This window comes from Rhipicephalus microplus, unplaced genomic scaffold, assembly GCF_043290135.1.
Source record: "Rhipicephalus microplus isolate Deutch F79 unplaced genomic scaffold, USDA_Rmic scaffold_16, whole genome shotgun sequence".
NCBI lineage: Eukaryota > Metazoa > Arthropoda > Arachnida > Ixodida > Ixodidae > Rhipicephalus > Rhipicephalus microplus.
The window spans coordinates 2734080-2753200 of NW_027464589.1; the positions used below are offsets into that span (position 1 = coordinate 2734080).

At 44.9% G+C, this 19121-nt stretch overlaps 1 protein-coding gene and 1 long non-coding RNA gene across 6 annotated transcripts in view; one reads left to right on the forward strand and one right to left on the reverse strand.

Moving 5' to 3' along the window:
- LOC119166644 (uncharacterized) overlaps nucleotides 1-19121 on the reverse strand; it is a 181143-nt gene that overhangs the window by 108841 nt on the left and 53181 nt on the right. Inside the window, exon 1 of one of the 5 annotated variants that reach the window (XM_075883425.1) lies at nucleotides 6913-6952. The exons of the other annotated variants lie outside the window; for them this stretch is intronic. Coding sequence (XP_075739540.1) covers nucleotides 6913-6937 — 25 coding nt within the window. The 5' untranslated portion in view covers nucleotides 6938-6952. Of the gene's footprint in view, nucleotides 1-6912; nucleotides 6953-19121 lie in introns of those variants that run through there. 5 annotated transcript variants of the gene reach the window in all.
- On the forward strand, nucleotides 12769-17320 carry LOC142784930 (uncharacterized). Its single transcript, XR_012888757.1, has 2 exons — nucleotides 12769-12901; nucleotides 17090-17320. It is a non-coding gene; the product is annotated as an uncharacterized LOC142784930 (long non-coding RNA).

Sequence of the window (19121 nt, forward strand, 5' to 3'; positions counted from 1 at the left end):
CAACTTGGTGCAGTCCTTTACCACTGCCTTCGTTTTCGCCTTTTAAAAGCACCTATCGATAACAGTACTGATTGTCGTCTAGGTTTTCGCAAGACCTGAGATCGCATCAGGACCCGCTGTTTCTGGCTTGGCTTGTCCACGCCAGTAGCCATAATCATGGGCTTGTGAGCGGCATTTCTGCACCGTGATACACGTCCCCGCCCGCTGGTTTCCTGCTGGCTCTTGCATGTCCGACATCTTTGGAGTTTGTCGTAATTGACTTGCCTGGTCCTTTAACGTTGACGTCTTCTGGTCACCGTTGGATCCTCGCTGCAGCCGATCATTTTGCAAGTTACGCCGAGACTGCATCTCTTCGGTCTGGCACTGCTACAGAAATCGCCATGTTTTTCTTGCAGTCCATCATCTTGCGCCATGAGCTCATCGCATTCTTCTGAGTGACCGGGACGAAGCCTTCATTTCGCACGTCCTCAAGGAAGTCTCACAGGACTGTAGAATGACTCATAAAACCACTTTTACATACTACACACAGACGAACGGCCTTACTGAACGCTTTCACCGAACGCTCAATGGCATAATCTCCGCGTACCTACGTCCGGATCACAAGACGTGGGAAATATTTCATCGTTTCACATCTTTGCATATATTACCATGGCACAAAGACCTACCGGCTACAGCCCCTTCTTTGTTCTGTGGGATGATCTACACCATCAGCCTTGAACATGGCATTTTTTTTTTGTTCCGGCTCCACTCAGTACTTCTCTGCCAGAAGAGTTCGCAACTTGACTCGCGCAATACGACGAAATTTCTCGAGGCAACATGAAAGCCACTCACGATGCATGACGCTGATGCGACGTGACATTTATTTCCGGAGAAGAGGTGTAACTATGGACTCTGATCTGAGCTTCACTGCTCTGCGAGAATTGCTTCCCCGGCACGTTGGCCCATACACCGTTCCACGACAAACTTCCCCAGATAACTTTCGTTCCAGCACTAAAATTGTTCATGTATCACCCGTGGAGCCTTTCATTACTGGTTCAGCTTATCTTTGAGTGCCAGCCAGGCTGGCCGCTTCGACAAAGGGTGTACTTACTGTAAGCACATTTATCGTACTTGATCATTTTCTCTTGTACATAACCATCATCATCTCCATTGCTCTCTCTCTCGTTGCTGTTCTGAGCCTCAGCAGACATCGTTGAATAAACGCTTCTGATGGCCCTGCCTGGTCGAGTCTTCCTGCGTCTTTTAATAGTTGTAAAAACTAGCACAATAAATTTTTACTTTTTTAAGTCCTTTTTGTTCGTTTATGCAGCGTTTGCGCGACTGTGGCGAGGAAGATCCAGGTTGAGACGCAATGCAGGTCAAGGTCAGCGCAGGTCAAGCGCAGGACTAAGGAAGTCGACTGCGCCATCGCTGTGGTGAGCGACACTCTGCTGTCGTGTGGAAAGCATTATTTCGGACAGACTGGGCGCTGTAATAATAGTGGGATCATTATTCACAAAGCTTTTCTTAAGGGGCAACCGTGCTCTAAGCTATCGTTGCATTGTAGCGAATATGGCTGCTCACTTTCGTTTGATGATACGGTAGTGAAAGCTAAACTTATGGACAGGGTAGTGCTAGAAATAAATTAGGCGTATTTTATCAACAAAGGTAGTGATTGATTTGTCGCGAAACCCTCGTTTGTGTTGCTCGCTATTTAGGTAGCTTTTCTGGAAGAACGTCATTGACAAAATTTGTGTACTAATCTAATCACTTCTTTCACTGTTCTCGTAACCACTTATGTATGTATCTTTTCAAATGCGAAGCATTTTTTAGCAAACTTTGATAACTATGAGCTACCTAGCCGCTTACATTTGCGTGCTCTAGTGGCCATTCCCTTAACTTGGCGTGAACTAAAATTAGCATGGGAGGTTAAATATGGTTTGAAGAATATGATGCGCCGCCAGACATAAATAATATCACAATCTCGCCGCATATGTCGTCAAACGCTTCCCATCCGACATTGGCACATACCCACGGGTAGGTAAGTGCCACTGGTATGCGGGTATCTGTCACAGGTGTTCGACACTTAGTACCCACCCAGGAATGACGAGAACACACATGGGTAATTTTGCGCGTGAGCGTTCAGAAAAACGCGACATCGTTAGCGTCGACCCGACAAATGCGAAGAATAAATTATAGGGCCCCAGCTGGAATAAAAATCAAGCATTCTGCGGGGCAATGAAGCATTTCACTACAGAGCTGTGCCAGGTCTCGGAACTACTTTTCAAATAAACACTTCGTGAAACTTCAATAGTGGTTGCAAATCTGCCTCCCCAGTTTTATAAACAGTTCGTATGTACTCTTTTGATACAGTCTTAATCCCATTGAGGTTAAAAATAAGTATGTACTATGCACTCTTCCATTCTAAAGTAAGTTATGGGATGTTAGTCTGGGGAACGACATCACAAGGGAATTACCATAAGTTAATAACTATACAAAAGAAAATATTGCGCTGCTTTGAAAATTACAGGGGGAATCTACAAGACTTGCGCACTGCTCCACTATTCATTAAACATTCGATACTCAGAATTGATCAATTATATCATTTTAAATTACTTCAGTTAATACAAAAGACTAAGCTATATGAAGAAAGTTCAACCGAAAGACCACACTACAGTATGCGAGAACAAAAGAAGCGAGCTCCTAGAACAAGAACCAAGTATGGAAAACAAAGTATTGCTTACCAGGTGCCTCAGGTTTTAAATACCCTTGCAGATCAATTGAACTTTAGTGCTAGTAGTGCGACTTTCAAGAAACAAATAAAGAACTTATTCATAACCACCGGTCTACACTATCGAAACTACGTATTGGAGTCTCATGCCTCTACAAATGCTTAAATTGTTCATAAACTTATAAGTCAATTATACGAGTGTATATCGCGGAATTCATTGTATCCACATGCCTCTTATGTCTGTTTTTGAGTTGTTTCATTGATATTGTTTAGTTGTGAATTATAACGAGAGTGACCTATAATTTTTTAAATGTGTTATGTAAACTTCTTATGCTATTTATGTTTGAATTTTGTGTTTACAGTTTCAGGTTGCTTGAAACTAATGTATTGAATATATATATTGTTTAAGCTTGCACTGTCACGGACTGCGGAGGGACAAGGGCCTTTGTCAGGCTGTTCGCCTTTAGCCCTTTGCCCCTGCAGTGAGCTCTGTATCTGGCTTACTGTAAATAAAAATACTACTACTACTACTACTACTACTACAGTCGTCACGTCGAGTTAGTGTCAATTGAGGTTAGTTGTCATGCGCGGAAGTTCATTTATGTAGCAGTGTCCAGGGCCAGCATCGTCGCAACCATCAATTTATCTGTGGGGTTTAACGTCCAAAAACAACGATATGATTATTAGAGACGCCGTAGTGGAGGGCTTTGGAAATTTTGACTACCCGGGGTCCTTTAACGTGCACCCCCAACACCATTTTTGCCTCCACCGGAAATGCACTCGCCGCAGCCGGGATTCGATACCACGACCTGCGGGACAGCAGCCGAGTGCCTCAGCCACTAGACCCCCGCGACGGGTCAGCGCTCGTGAGCATCAGCGCTTCATATCAGCTTCTGATGGGGCTAATACACATGTTCCATTTGGCACCATTGCGCAAGTGCAACCGCCTGGTTATACAAACATCTGCCACTCTTGAACTTATATCTCTGTGTACAACATTTGTACACATATTTAGCGTGATTTCATGACGTGTCGGTCAATGAAAGAAAAAATGCAACACGGTTAACTTCCCTCCGCATGCTTCGCATAACGTCAATTCCCAGGTACGGGGGACCTGCCGAATGTTTTCCAATAAACTATCAATTGTTAGTGTGCGTTCTGTCCAGGCGTTCTGTCCAATCTGGCTAATTAAGCAGGTGAAATCGGAACTGACGCCCAGCAAACAGCGCATCTACGATTATTTCAAAAGCTTCCTCAGTGATGACAATGTTTTTCTCGCCGTTATCAACCATCAATCGTTGCGTCGGTTTTGTTTTAGCCTGCCAAGTTATTCATATTCATCACACCGCAGTGATTACCAGTGGTCCTCTCCAAAAAATTTTAAAGTGGAAATTAACTGTTCGCAAGAAGGACTTGAATTCGCCGATTTCACTCGAAAGCTTATTCCCCTGTTTACAAACGCACGGCGTTAATACTTATAATTACTGCCATAAATAATGTTTGAATACATCTGAATCGGAAGATGCCTTCTTCCACAAGAAAGGAAACTCCGCAGGTTGCACGCACATACGTCCTCTGTGTAATTTTTCAATGGCAGTGCACACATTTCTAGAAACAACCCGTATATTGCTGCGAGTGATATTTTAAACCAAACTCCCTGTTTGCCTAGTTGGTGTGGTAGCCCAGATGTCATGTTCTTTAGTGCAAACAGGAAAAATAACAAACGACCTTACAAGAGAAGACAACCCTTTTGCGCTTGCCCTCTGCACTGTCTTTTTCTCTCCTAAGCTCGTTATTTTTATAGCGCTTGCCACTTATTTTCATGTGCTTGATTTAAACTCGCAAAGACTGTGAGCAACAATCGGTGCAGACCGTGCGCCTTATTGTTCGAAAACTTTCGCCTTTTTCTTAGATCATTTTGTCAGATTGCTCACCAGACGCGTGATGTATAAAATACCACACATCTCAACGATGGGTAGTTCATCGACTGCCGACGCTCTGTTCGTCGCCAATATTTATCACTGTAACCTGAGTTTGCGTTTAACGGCCACAAGTTCTGCCAAATAAACAGTTTCATTTTGGACACACTATGCTGCCTTTGTGCACATCTTGATCCCACGACAATATACCTCTCATTTCAAAATAAAGCACAATTGAGAGTTAGCGCTTGTCTGCGTTGGTTCGTTGTGGCTAACAGAGCGAACATCCAGATATATAAGGTTGTTATGTATTATACATTCCTGTTTCCAAAAAAATTTCAGTTGAAAGTCAGCACTGTATTGTGTGCACTTCTGTTTTTTGTCTGGGTGTTCGTGCTTTTAGACAAAATGAATTTGCACCACCTCACTAAAATTTTCATATTGCGTCGCTTCTTTTGTCGTTTCGTACGTTTGGTTCCACGCTATTGCGTTTCTGACCGCTAAAAAGCCCGTTTCGCTGAAGTTTTCGCGTTGCCGTCCTTCATTGCGACTATATAAAAAAAACACTACCTTGTTCGTGACCAGAAAATACAGAAGTGTGCAAACAAATTAAAGAAAAATTACCGGCTTCAAGTGAATATCCAAGCACGGCCGTTGCCGTGGTAAGCAGGTGGTTTATCACCGAGCAAGAATACTTTGTATGACATGTTTGGGTAAAAACACTATACGAATGCCATGTAGTGAGTCTCCTTGCGCATGTGACGTGGCAGAAGTGCAAACTCATTCCAGGTATCAAAAGATGGGAATTCAGCAATGATCGCGGTGGTCTAGTGGTTAAGGTACTCGGCTGCTGACTCGCAGGACGCGGGTTCGAATCCCGGCTGCGGCGGCTGCATTTCGATGGAGGCGGAAATGTTGTAGGCCCGTGTGCTCAGATTTGGGTGCACGTTAAAGAACCCCAGGTGGTCTAAATTTCTGCAGCCCTCCACTACGGCGTTTCTCATAATCATATAGTAGTTTTGGGACGTTAAACCCCACATATCAATCGAACTCAGCAATGATTTTGACGGCCCAATCATTAGAAAGCATCCAGACATACTTATACAGCAGCAGCAGCAGCACCAGCAGCAGCAGCACGAACCAGGTGAAGTGTGTTGCCCAACGGACGCGAGAGGACCCTTCACCGACTCGTAAAAGGAAAATATATGGCTTTGTCTCTTGCTCCTTACGTCGCTGGATTTTTATCCTTTTCTTTGAATATTGCCGCGGCTTCCATGCAAGAAAGCCTCATTTGATATTCTGCGCTTGTCTGTCCTTTTTCTCCTTTCATTTCCCATCCGTTTTTTTTGCACAGTATATTATGAATCAATACTTTTTACATTATGCTTTCATGCATTTTAATCGTGTGTGTTCATGTCTTGGATGTCGTCACGAAACATGATTTGAGCAAACGCGTGTAACTATTGTCATATTTTCTAGTGTGCATGGTATATGTGCTTTCATGTACCCGTTTATTACTAAGGTATTTCATTGTTATAGCACTGTGGGCTAACTCGACAGCTATGTGGTGTTTAATGTCTTAAAACTACCATATGATTATGGGAGATGCCTTAGTGGAGGGCTCCGGAAATTTTCACCACCTGGTAGTCGAAAGTTCGCAAACGGGTTCTTTACCGTCCACTAAAATCTGAGCACAAGATTCCATACCATTTTTGCCTCCATTAAAAATTGCAACCGCCACAAGCGGCATTCGTTTCCGCGACCTGCCGGTTAGCAGCCGAGCACAATATCAACTATACCACTGCGGCGGGGCAATGTGGGCTAACTTCCTCACTGGGGTGTTCTTATCACAATGAAGCTTTTTTCTTTCTCGTAACAAAACTGTGTCAGGACGAACAGTGATTACTAATGCTTCTGTTTTTACGTAAATTTAGACAGAAGAAGTAAAGGTACTCATTCGTTCATTCAGCTACCTGTTGGGGAACATTCGCGGCAATATATAAATCGCCAGGACAACAGTGAAGTCGTCTCTTGAATAACCACTGGTTGGTTCATTGTGGTTGGTCGGGCTAGTTCATCACACCAATGGAAGTGCTCAGTCAGTGTGTTTCTTCACTTGTTTGGGCGAAATCACACTAGTGTAGACCACCCCACGAGTCATTTCATCTGCTGTTTCCTGCATACATGTGCTAGCACCAATGCCATACTGACACCAAGCTATCCTTGTTACCATTATAGTTGCATGTGCGAAAATTCAAACATAAACAGAAAATGATGGCTCACATGAGGTAGCAGTTGCATAGAACATCAGCGTGCCAGCGAGCAACAACGTCTGTTTTTGTGCGGATTTTCCTATCTACAAACAGAGGTGTTGCGTGATGTCATGCTTTGAATGCTGTTGTCTGCGAAGACTGTCAGACTAAGCATTTTCTACTGAAGGCATGTTGTGCTGCAAATGGCGCTGTAACAGAGCCTACAGACGTTATATCTAACCGGTGATGCGAGTCGTAACTCGCATCACCGGTTAGAAGATTTGCTGACCGACTACAAGCCACCTGAGGCACGCGACATGTAAAGACTTGAACGGCATTACGTGGGCGTTGAGAATACTAAAACGTTCGCGGTAGCCGGCGCAACGACGCTATGCCAAATCGCTTGCATCGAACAGGCGCCACCTGCTGCATCCGTTTTGAGATTTCGCACGTGCCGTGAATGAAAGCTACTATAGTTTGCATTGCTACCCACTCAATGGCGGTTGCTCCTTAAGCTTCTTGCGTAATGTCTCGACAAGAAAAAAAAAACTGCGTAGTGATTGCACAGAGTTTCGCAAGGGGCCGTGAATCGAAGTGTACTGGCTTTCGCAAGTGTCGGTTAGCTTGTACTGTTACATCTCGCCTGGTCGGGAAGGCACGTCTGCTCCCTTGACCTTCGCTCCTTGATCTCTATCTTCTCCTTTCGTAGTAGTCAGAAAAACTGCTTGCGCGAAAGGTAACTGTGCTTTCTGAAGGAACAGATAACGTACTTTTTACCAGGAAAAGTACAGCAATATCCTTTTTCGGAAAAGTACAGCGGCAGCTGTTTATATACCCGGTGCAAATCACGTGAACAGTGGAAAGTTCCAGCTGTAAGTTTTCATGTGTATGTACTACGTTTGACTCATTGATGATCACTGATGTTTGCTTGTGCAGCTCCTGAATAGGCGTCCTCCTGGTTTTTCTGGTTCTGTCAACTCGGAACAAGTGTAATCATTTGTTTTTGGCATCTCATGCGCCGCACGTAACATGCGCATCGTATCGCAATTTTAGAAGGCGTGTCGTTCATACGAAAGGGCAGTAAAACTTTGGTGGTGTTCTCGGACTACGTGGAGTATGTATTGCGCACTATGTGCACACTGGGTGCTATAGTGGTTGTGTACGCACTGGAGTCACAAACTTCACGTGCGCGATCGTGTTCAATACAGTGGTCTGTTTTTTTTTACATAAGCTTGCGCTGAATAGTAGGTTGGCGTTGCACCGAATAGCTACGAAGGATGTTAAGGTCAATCGGCCGGCAGATCGAGAAATAGGTGTTCGAACAAGGGCAAGAAATGCCCAGCGCGAGGCAGAACGCGTAAATCACTACCATGTCAGTTCAAATAAGATCATGCAAGGTCAGAATGTTCTAATATTTGTTATGGAACGCACCGCAACTGCCTGTACTGTTGCAAAAAAGCACTTCTTGAATAATTTCAGCACGCATTAATAGGGCCTGCCATGCAAGAGCAGCATAAAAAATGTGTGCTCGCAGCATTTTAATGTATGTACACTTCAAATTACGTGGTAAGTTTGATATGTGGCGTTTAACGTCCCAAGATCACCATAGAATTATGAGAGACACCGTAGTTGGAGGACTCCAAAAATTTCGACCACCTGGGGTTCTTTTGTGCACATAAATCTGAGCACACGGGACTACAACAATTCCGCTTCCATCTAAAATGCAGCCGCCGCGTTCGGAATTCGATTCCATGACCTGCGGCTCAGCAGCCGAGTACCTCAGCCGCTAGACCACCGCGGCGGTGTATACGTGGTAAGTTTATGCCGGCACTACAAATCTGAGCAGAAGCGAATCAGGGAAGACCACACCGCGTGTCTGCTGTTTTTTTTCACCCCATAACAGTGTTTTCCTGCCTAAGTGTGACGTAAATTTCGCTACACTTTTCACAGTGGATTGTAAATTGAAATGCGAAGTGGGGAAAAAACGGAAACAATTAAAAAGAACCGTTTATTTTTTGTTTTGTTTTTTCAGCCTGTTGGAAATATTGTTAAAAACTACTATGAGGTGAAACGTACAAAAATAATGTAATAATACACAGTACTAGGCTGGAGCGTCAGCCAGTCGACTGCGCCAATTTGTAGTAATAAACAGTACTAGGCTGGGGTGTCAGCGATCTTCAATATTTCTTACCTCTTCTTCCTCCTCGTCTCCCTCCAACCCTGCCTAACGTCCACGTACAAATAAATAATAGAAAACCACTGCACATGACGCCAAAACACCAAACGACGGCTGATGACTTGCCATCGACATAACATGATGTCAGCTTCTCCAGCGTCGGCTTAGCTAGAGTCTATAGCACAGCCTTGCCGTTTGGGTGTCGTCTGGGGTGGTCTTGTTGGGGGCAGTTTTTCATGCATTGGTGTCCTTTATTATTCAGTTTTGACTTTCCCTGGTACACATTTGCGACCTGCGGCAGACGTCCGCCATAAAGCCGTGTGCAAGCAGATTCTGCAATTGTTAGGCTAATTCATGACGTGGTGATGCACATCTTTTCCCAATGTGGCATCTTAACATGGTGAAAAAAGCTACAGATGAAGCCAGTGATACTAACTCTCAATATGAGTCTTAACTTTAACTTTTTACCATCTTGATCAATGTTTCCATAGTCCGAGTGCCGACGAAGTTGACATTTCCGGGTTCTTTGTTCTAACTGCTGTTACAATTTCAGGAAGCCACACCCATTCAAAGAGGGCTAAATGAGTTCGCGGAGATACTTCTAGCTGCCTTCAATATGTTAAATGCCACCTTTGTAAAAAAAAGGAAAAGCATTTCACTTATGTGATTTACGTAACAAATGTTATTGCTTTGAAGCTTGGCAATAAACTATTACGAAATAGCAATAAACTACTGTCATAAGCTGAAGAATATTTGTGAATTTCCACATTTGTTCAAAATGTCGAAAAAAAAACGTGGAAGAAAAACAGCTTTCTCTACAGCTTTCTCCTTGCTCAAAATTTTTGGAAATTTCGCACCTGTGAGTGGTATACGCTAGCGCCTCTTCTGAGTTTTTCTTCGGCCATGCTGAAAGTGTGAACATACTATTGATGTCTCACGAACGTGAACGTGCCGTTTAGTTTCTTTCTTTGATGCTCTTCGCACTCAAATTAACTTCTTCTTTCCGGACGCCAATCATCTACACTGAAAAAAAATCCTACCAAAAAATTGAATAACGCCACATTACTCAGTTTGCCATTTGGTGGCGCTGCTCCTTTCCGTGTGTTAGTGTAGGCCAATGCACTCATATTTAGCTGCACGTTTAAAAAAACTGGGTGCTCGAAATCTCCGCAGCTCTCAACAACGGCGCCTCTCGATCCTATGATGGTTTTGGATTGTTAAGCCCCACATATCATTCAATCAATCCTTCAAGTGGAGCTGCGCAGAAACACAAGCCACAAAAGGAACCTGTTATTTCCTTGATTTTGTGCCTTGTCTCTGTGCACTGAACATAAACGCCGTTTGGAGAACAGACTTTTGGGTTAGTTGCTTTGTTATGTTCTATGAAGCCAAAGCGCTGATAAGACAAGGACCACAGAAAGAGTACAGAACGTGTGCTACTCATAACTAAATCTTCATTGCGGAAACATGTTGTACTTATACAGCAATAAATGTAGCAAATAAAATCAAAAGGACACAGCTTTTCTGCAAGGCATAGCAATGAACACGACAGCATCAAACTGGAAGTTCACACGCGAAATGCCAAGGAGATCAAAACATTTCCGGTGTTCCTCACGCACAAATGGCGCACAAAACGTACTCACAGGTACAGATGAACTCGCATACCCGTCTCAGTTGTTACTTCTCTGTGTCTGAAAAGCGCATTCTTTTCACAAAGGAAGACTGTGTAACTATTGCAGGGACCTTTGTGGGCCCAGTAACTTCAACAAAATTGTTCCGGTGAAACCCCAAGGCCTACCAAGGCGTACGATTTTCCCCACCACGAGCTAAGGAAGCGCACGCGTTAGCGCATGCCCTGCCTCCTATCGGCGGGGCTAACACCGCGTGGTAAATGAGAGCGCGCGCCACCGCATCATTGAAATGTGGCGACGCGCGCTAATTGTGACGTCCTGCTGGTAATGCTGAAAAAACGATAGTTCCTCCCTAGATGCCCTTCCCTAGCGGTAAGTGGTAGATATCTATAGCTTCTCTTTTGAACTTTCAAGCAGGTGTTCCTTCGTGGCTCAGGGGCTAACGCCTCGCACTCACAATTAAGAGGTCCGAGGTTCGATTCCGCGTGCCGGAGTCTTTTTCTGGATGAATTTGCGTTTTCATATATATAGATGCGTATACATATACGGTGACTGATGGTGACACCGGTGGAATATTCAGCCGGAGTTGTCTATATAATTGCTATCACGATAAAAAAAACCTATCAGAAGTGCAAGCCAGCGTCATTAACATGTGCTGTTTCCTTCGTGCTCAGAGCAATTGAGGTGCATAGACACAGTTGGCATTTTTTTCCGCTGATCAACGAGGCATCGACAATCTCGGGCGTAGGCCTATGACAGTTCATATACATCGGAAAGAGATCGGCATCCGTAGTCAATGCAATGTACTGGTCGCCTTTAAAGTAAGCACCCGAACTGCTTCCTATGGGATGATGCATTCGCACGGCTGCAGTGGCCAGCGACTCATCATTCTCTGCAGCAATTCTACGGGTTCCCTGCGCTGCTTGTCGAAAGGGAAGGAGGTTTGTCGTTCTCAGCGAGTTCAAATCTGAGGCCGTTGCAGTTGCTATGTAGCGTTGTGATGATGACTTGCCACAGAAAGCAAAATCGGATAAAAAAATGCGGCCTTCTCAATTCATCTTTCCGCCCATAGAAATCCATCGTAGATAGCAAGAGTGTACATTTAGAAGTTATGCTTTCTGTAAGGACTCACGAGTTAGATCAATTGACCACTCAGGGCGATCGTGTCTGAAAGAGGAACGCGGCTCTTTTCTGCAAGTGAAGTTTAGACTACTCCGTACTGACGAACAATTCTCATTAAATAGCTCAAATGAAGTAGAGCATCTTAATACCGTAAAGAGACGCCAATGTGGGGCTTTTTGATGGACGGGGGGGACTTGTACTATTCCGTGCGGCAAAATACGCTTATGCGCTGCATTGAACATCGCATAGATGACTATAATGTCATTACCTTGCGGACCCAGACAAAAATTTCTTCCAGTTAGTACCTAGAATTAGGGACGTGTCGTGTCAAGTCCACAATTGTTAATGCGATGGGACCATATATGGTCAGAAAGCAGGGGTTTGCCTCCTGTCTAGCGCCTGTGTTGAGCGACTTCTTTCTAAGCCATCTCGACAGATGCATAAAATAACAAACCATGAGGCTAAGCATTTCCGCATTGTATTGCGATAGGAATTATATGGACACCCTCAGCTGGGATTTGCCGCTAGCATCGGCTTTGACGTTGGCGTCACCGCCACTAACCGTATTTGTATGCGCACCTATATATTAGAAGATGCAAGAAAGAAATAATGTAGAATAATAGTCAGCCGCGCGGGATCAAACTTGAATCATGCAAATTGTTAGTGTGAGGCGTTAATCAGTGAGCTACCGCTGAGCACGTCCTTTGCCGTTCAAACGGCAAGCGATTTGTATCTAACACTTACCGCTGCTAACGGGCATCTCGAGGGGAATCATTGTGTTTTCAGCATTACCAGCAGGATGGCGCAATGAGCGCGCGTCACCACATCACGCGGCAACGTGCGCTCTCATCTTCCATGCGCACTTGGCCCTGCTTAGAGGAGGGGGCGACGCTTCCACGCGCTCCCTTATCTCGCGGTGGGGAAAATCGTACGTCTTGGCTCGCCTTGGACTTTTCCTGGAACGATTGTGTTGTAGTTACTGGGCGCACAAAGGTTACTGCAATTGTTGCAGTCTCCGTTTGCGAAGAGCGCACGCTTTTCAGGCACAGCGAAGTAACAACTGAGGCGCTTGTTCACGTGCACCTGTACCGGTGAGTACGTTTCGTGCGTCAATTGTGAGTGAGACACGCGGGGCACGTTACGATCTGCTTTCCATGCTGCACGTGGCCCTTCAATTTGTCGCTATCGTGTTCAATGCTTCGCCTTTGTGGCAAAGCTGTGACTCTTTTAAATGCGAAGCGGCTCTTGGCGAGGTCTGTGTCCAGCCGTCTCACACTCCTTTCTGTGGCGTCCAACCCCTACAGCGTATAGGCGTCCCCTTTCTCTCTCGCTGCTCTCCTACGCGTTAACCCCTCGCTTCACTAAGAATCCTCTACGTAGTGGTGCGTGCGACAGGTGGTGCGACAGCTGTGTTCTCTGCATGAGGTGCCAAAGAAGTTCCGCGATGTAAAAGGGTGGAGCGCGAGCACCTTGTTCTCTCCTGCACAACGCCGCAATGAGCGCCTGCATCAGCGCCACCGTAAATGGCAGCATTAATACCTGCGCATGTTCTTAACATGGTAAACCTTTTGCTGCTCATGCGAACCACGTCCATGCTTCGTGACCTTCACACATCTCCCTTCAGCGGGAGATGGGGCAATTACTACGCACGTCGATGACTATCTTGTTCTGTATGGGTTTGGTTCAAATAACTCTGACTAATATAGTTCCCATGTTCAGCGAGTGCGTGGACAAACTGGTTTATACGCATGAAGGTACTGTTGACTATGTCATTTAGTTTCCAGACGTAAAACAGTATTACCAGCACACATGGTTATTTCGAACATCCCCCTTGCCAGAATAAAAGCTTCTTCTGTATACCACAGCACACACTATGTTATGAAGCTTGCAACAGCTAACCTCTCTTTCAGGATTGCATTGCGCAAGCCGTGCCGTGACCGAATGCATGCAGCGTCTTTAGACAAAAGGGCGGCTGCTGTAAGCAGCTTTCCCTGATCCCGTGTTCGTGACAAAGGCGCAGAAGGCGGTAAAAGGCTAAACGAGCCGGTATACGCTCACGCAGGCTCACTCAAGACAAGCGAATGAAAGTCTCTGGGTCATTTATTCACAGATTATCCCACAACCTTAAGCCAGAAAACAAGTGAAAGTGGATATGGTGTTTGTCGTCCCACAAAAATAGTGATCTTTTGTAAGTCTACTGATCCTATTCACATGAAGCACCAAGGACGGAAGCACCTGATCAGCGTTTCGAATTCTCGGAGGCTTCACCTGAATTTGTCTTCTAGCCCCAGCCACAGCCACAGCCAGCTTCGTCCACGGGCCGTGTGGACGCGCGAGTGTGTTGCCCTGCAAGCCCCCATGTAGTACTCTCACGCGCAAGTTCCCTAATGTCCAGACGGTAATAAAGACTGTCTGTTGAAGTGTCAAGCCCGTGCCTTCGTCCTCGCCCCAGTGTGGTCCTCACATTTGGCGCAGTCAACATTGAGCCTCACCTCACCGTTCGACCACCCTGCATTCCTCCCATGCCAGCTTAACCCTAACCGCCTTCTTTGTCTGTCTTCCCGCTATGGCCAAGTAAGCATCATGTCGGCAATGAATTGGGCTGCGGCGGATGCTGCCATCGTAGCCTGCTTCAGTACCGTGTTTATCCAGCCTGAGCTCGCCCACCGAGCGAAGGATACAACCACGTCTCGAGAGGTGCTGACTCAGCACTTAGCACATTTTCTTGAAAGGGCCTGTGCAGCCAGATTCAGCAAAGCCACCAGACCTGCTCCGGCACCTGCATCCTCCGCTGGTGTACAGCTTATTGCCGCACCTCCTACACCACCAAATGGCAGGTAGCTTCAGGTCTACCCAGCTTCCTCGCCCGTCTTGCAGCCACCGTTCACGCACACCTTGCCGCCCCTCGCCTATAACGCCGCATCTCAAGATTGTTTTTCTCCATCAAGAGAAACCCTCTCATTCATGGCAACCCCTGGTTTTCCTATGAATCCCCTGTACTCTCAGCCTTATAATGGTACTCAATCGTCGGCCCCACAGTATCTACCCGCTAACATTCCTCAGATACCTCTGATGACCATGCTTGACGTGCTGACTATAGCCTGCCGCTGTTCGAGAATTGTCTCAGAGTGCGCGCTTGAGGATCAAGGACATACAACGCACGCAACAGCTCCCTTCGTGATCACAAGAAACGACGTGTCTCATTGCCCCAAAGAAACTAAGAGGAACTGCGATAAGTTGTCATTCTGTCCTCTACGTGGGCGTGGCTAGCGGTTACAATGGATAGCTCGCTAGAAGGTCCTACAGTAACTCCTCCGGTTCTATTGAAGTTCGCTGCCTGCCTGCCTGCCTGCCTGTCTGTCTGTTTGTCTGTCTCTCTGTATGTCTGTCTGTCATTCTCGCCGCTCAGTTCTCTACGTGGGATGCGTGGTGCAAAGCTTTTTGAGATGCATTCGCAAATGAACTAGCATGGTTTCAATGGCAGCAACAAGTAACGTTCGAAGTTCAGTACAGCTCACAAACACTTCGAGACTACGCCTCAGTACACCTACCAGTTTAGAGAACGGAAACTGTACATTAGGAATGTTGTATCAAAATAACATTCAAATAGGTAGCGGCGGCGTAAACTGCAACACAGCGAGGTGAGATGACGCTGGTAGTGCTATCGTCATCGTTAAACAGGCGCATTTTTGCTGCAGGTGAGGGGTTCGCTGCTGGTTCACGCTGCTCGCTTCCTGCGGTTTTTTTTTCTTCTCGTTGCTAAATCACGGTTCGCATATGCAAATATTATCGCCAGGAGACCTAACTGGCCTCGACTGGCCGAAACAACGTCAATCAAGTAACGTTTGCATCGTTTATTGGGAGTGCCCAAGCAGGTACAACCAATGTGTATGGTCGGGTTCAAACAAAACAAGTCGCGCGTACATATGAAACGCTTTCAACCCATGTGTAAAGACGGTTGAGAGCTAACAAGCATATGCACATAACCGAACATCGAGTTTGCTGAATGAACCCAGCTCTTATTGTGTTACGGCGTTTGAGTTTAATAGCGTGGTTTGAGCACAATGGTCCTACTCTGCCATCCGATGCAGCGCTTGCCAAGTAGTGTTCATCTTGAAGTGAAGTGAATGTATGATGTGGAATCGGGAAGGAAACTTGCACATTGCCAATGAATAGCTCACGCAGTGAGAGCAATATAGTTTTTCTAAATTTGTTGAATAAACAATCGCGGATGCGTACAGCTCTGAATCGTTCTCGCTCTGCAATGCTACATTGAATACTTCACAACAGTGCAAGTCGCGTCGTGTCGACAGGGTAGGTATTAGTTTTAGTTTTAAGCCTTGAGCCCATATCACAGGTCATGTGTATTTTGGTGATGGGCCTGAAAATCAGGATTGTTATATTTATTGTTAGAATTAAATTACACTGTCGCTATAGCTAGATTTTCTCGTCGCAAGTAATGACTGGTCTGCTGAGTATGCAGGGAACGTGTATGCTAAAGAAACAGAGTTATGAGATGTGTGCTTAAAGATCGAAAAGCTCAATTCTAAGAAAACGAGGTTTGGGCATTCATTGTACGATTTTTATATTTTTCATATCTTTGTTGGCGCTCGTATAGTATAAAAACTGCTGCTCGGCTTTCAACACAATCTCCTTGCATAGACACAGCGATAGAACGTGAGCACTCTCTTGCAAGCAAGCACTCTTGAAATCCGTTGGGGGCATATGATGTGAATCTGTCCAAATACTGGATCAATAAAGGTAAAATTTATTACACACTTTTTATTGTGTTCACGTTTTCAGTATATTTGTGCATGGAAGCTGAAGTTGTTTTCTCCCGGCTACTTTAGAGGTTTGGAATTGCAGTGTGGAAGTGGATAAGTCAATGCCATCGATGTTTCAACTACCTGTGCAATTAGCCCATTCTTTTTCACGACAGTAGTACACCGAATTTCACTTCGTAGTGGTAGACACTTCAGCCATGACAACTTATTTCAAACAGAAGCAGATGGGCACAAAAAAATCTGGGACGTTTCTCTGCTATATGAAATAAAACAGTGCCACATCTAATGAACACAATATTACTAATCACGACAGCATTCACGTGTTTCAGAAAGATCTGCTGCAAACGCTCATCACCTTTATAATTTCTCATTTTATGAGTCCATTGAACATGTGTGCAAAGCTAATGCACTTGAGTGCTCAAAATAAGAGTGCATACAGATTTATTTGATCAATAAGAGCCCATACATATTTTTTCCGATTTTCTTTTTTTCCAGATGGCTTTGACATGAGGAATAGTTTGCCAGAGGAAGCTGTGCAAACAAATGATGTATATGATTTTCTTGTATTTTAGACAGATAATTTGTCAACTACAATTTTGCTTGTTAGTTTGCCATTGTTATGTTTGTGTAGGAGTAATTCATTGTGCCCTTCCTGTAACAACATCTAAGGGAGGGTTACAAGTATGAATAAATAACAATAAATACAGACGGCAAGCTTGCACTCGACGACGCACTTGCATGCCTCGGCCTCACGTTGTTTTAAGGACATGCTTCCATCTAAACAAACCTATAGCTACGCCAATGCTTACACATTTTAAATGCGAAGCATTTTTCAGCTAACTTTGGTGAATTTGACCGCATCCTATTTATTTATTGATCCTACTGTATATCTATAAATGTCATATTTACACGTCAGGGTCTCTCTGCTCCTGCGGCGGTTTCGTTCACATGAGATATTGCAAAACTGAAATGCTATATGACTGATGGCGAGCATAAATAAAAAGCTTGCACGTGTAAATCACGACACGTGTGTCATGTGAGAGCATGACTACATCTACACTCAAGATACGCTCGCGGTCGTTTGGCTAGCTTCACGTACACTAAATTTGGTATTACGTGACGTGAATGAATGTTAAATGTATATGACTGCTTGAAGCATGATAATCATGATATGCGTGTTATGTAGAATATGACTACATGCCACGCGCATGATATATTTGCGGCTGTTTTGCTAGCTTAACATAACCAAACTTCTTAATTTCATATTACCTGACGTGAATGGATGATGAAGGTATATGACTGATGCAAACCTGATAATCGTGACATGCATGTTGATTGATTTGTGGGGTTTAACGTACCAAAACCACCATAAGATAATGAGAGACGCCGTAGTGAAGGGCTCCTAAAATTTCGACCATTTGGGGTTCTTTAACGTGCACCCAAATCTGAGCACATGGGCCTACAACATTTCCGCCTCCATAGGAAATGCAGCCGCCGCAGCCGGGATTCGAGCCCACGACCTGCGGGTCAGCAGCCGAGTACCTTAGCCACTAGACCACCGCGGCGGGGGCGTGACATGCGTGTCATGTAAGAACATGGCTACATGTCACGTTCATAACGCACTCGCGGCAGTTTCGCTAGCTTCACATATGCCAAATTTGGTACTAAATGACGCGAACAGACGACAGAGGTAAATCACACGCCCAAACATGATAATCATGACACGTGCGTCATGTAAAACATGAATACGTGTTACGCTCAAAGTGTGCTCGCGGCCATTTCACTATCTTCACGTATACTAAATTTAGTGTTAATTGACGTGAGTGAGTGGCGAAGGTATGCGACGGGTGCAAACATGATGATCATGAAATCCGTGTCATGTAAGAACATGACTACGTGCCATGCTCATGATGCGCTCGCGGCCGTTTCACTATCCTCACGTAAACCGAATTTGGTAATACGTGACGCGAATAGACGACGAAGATAAATGACACATCCAAACATGGTAATCTTGAGATGCATGTCATGCTACGCTCATAGAGCGCTCGGGGTCGTTTTCCTCGTTTCCCATATACCAGACATAGTATACGTGATGCGAATGGACGACTGAGCCCAATTTCCAGGTGGAAACACGATAATTATGACATGGAAGTCAGGTACGGCATAATTTACGTCCGCCTCGTAACGTCGCGCTGATTTCATTGTGAGAATTCAACCTTCCTCATTCATGCGTCGCATATCCACGATTCTGACAGTACGTGGAATCTACCAATTTCTTTTATTTTCTGTATATTGTTTTCTGCTTATATATAATACTGGTAACAACTTGGCTGCTAAATAAACGCATCAAGTTTTCGAGTAAAGATTTCTGCCACTGAAATGCTATTATCACACCAGTCTGTACCCCAAAGCATTTTAATAGAACAGTGCAAAGAAAACAATTTGTCAAGCAGCTCGTCAAAAAGCTTAGTGTATGTCGATCAATCGAAACATTTGGCATTTGTACGGATAGCAATACTCAATTTTT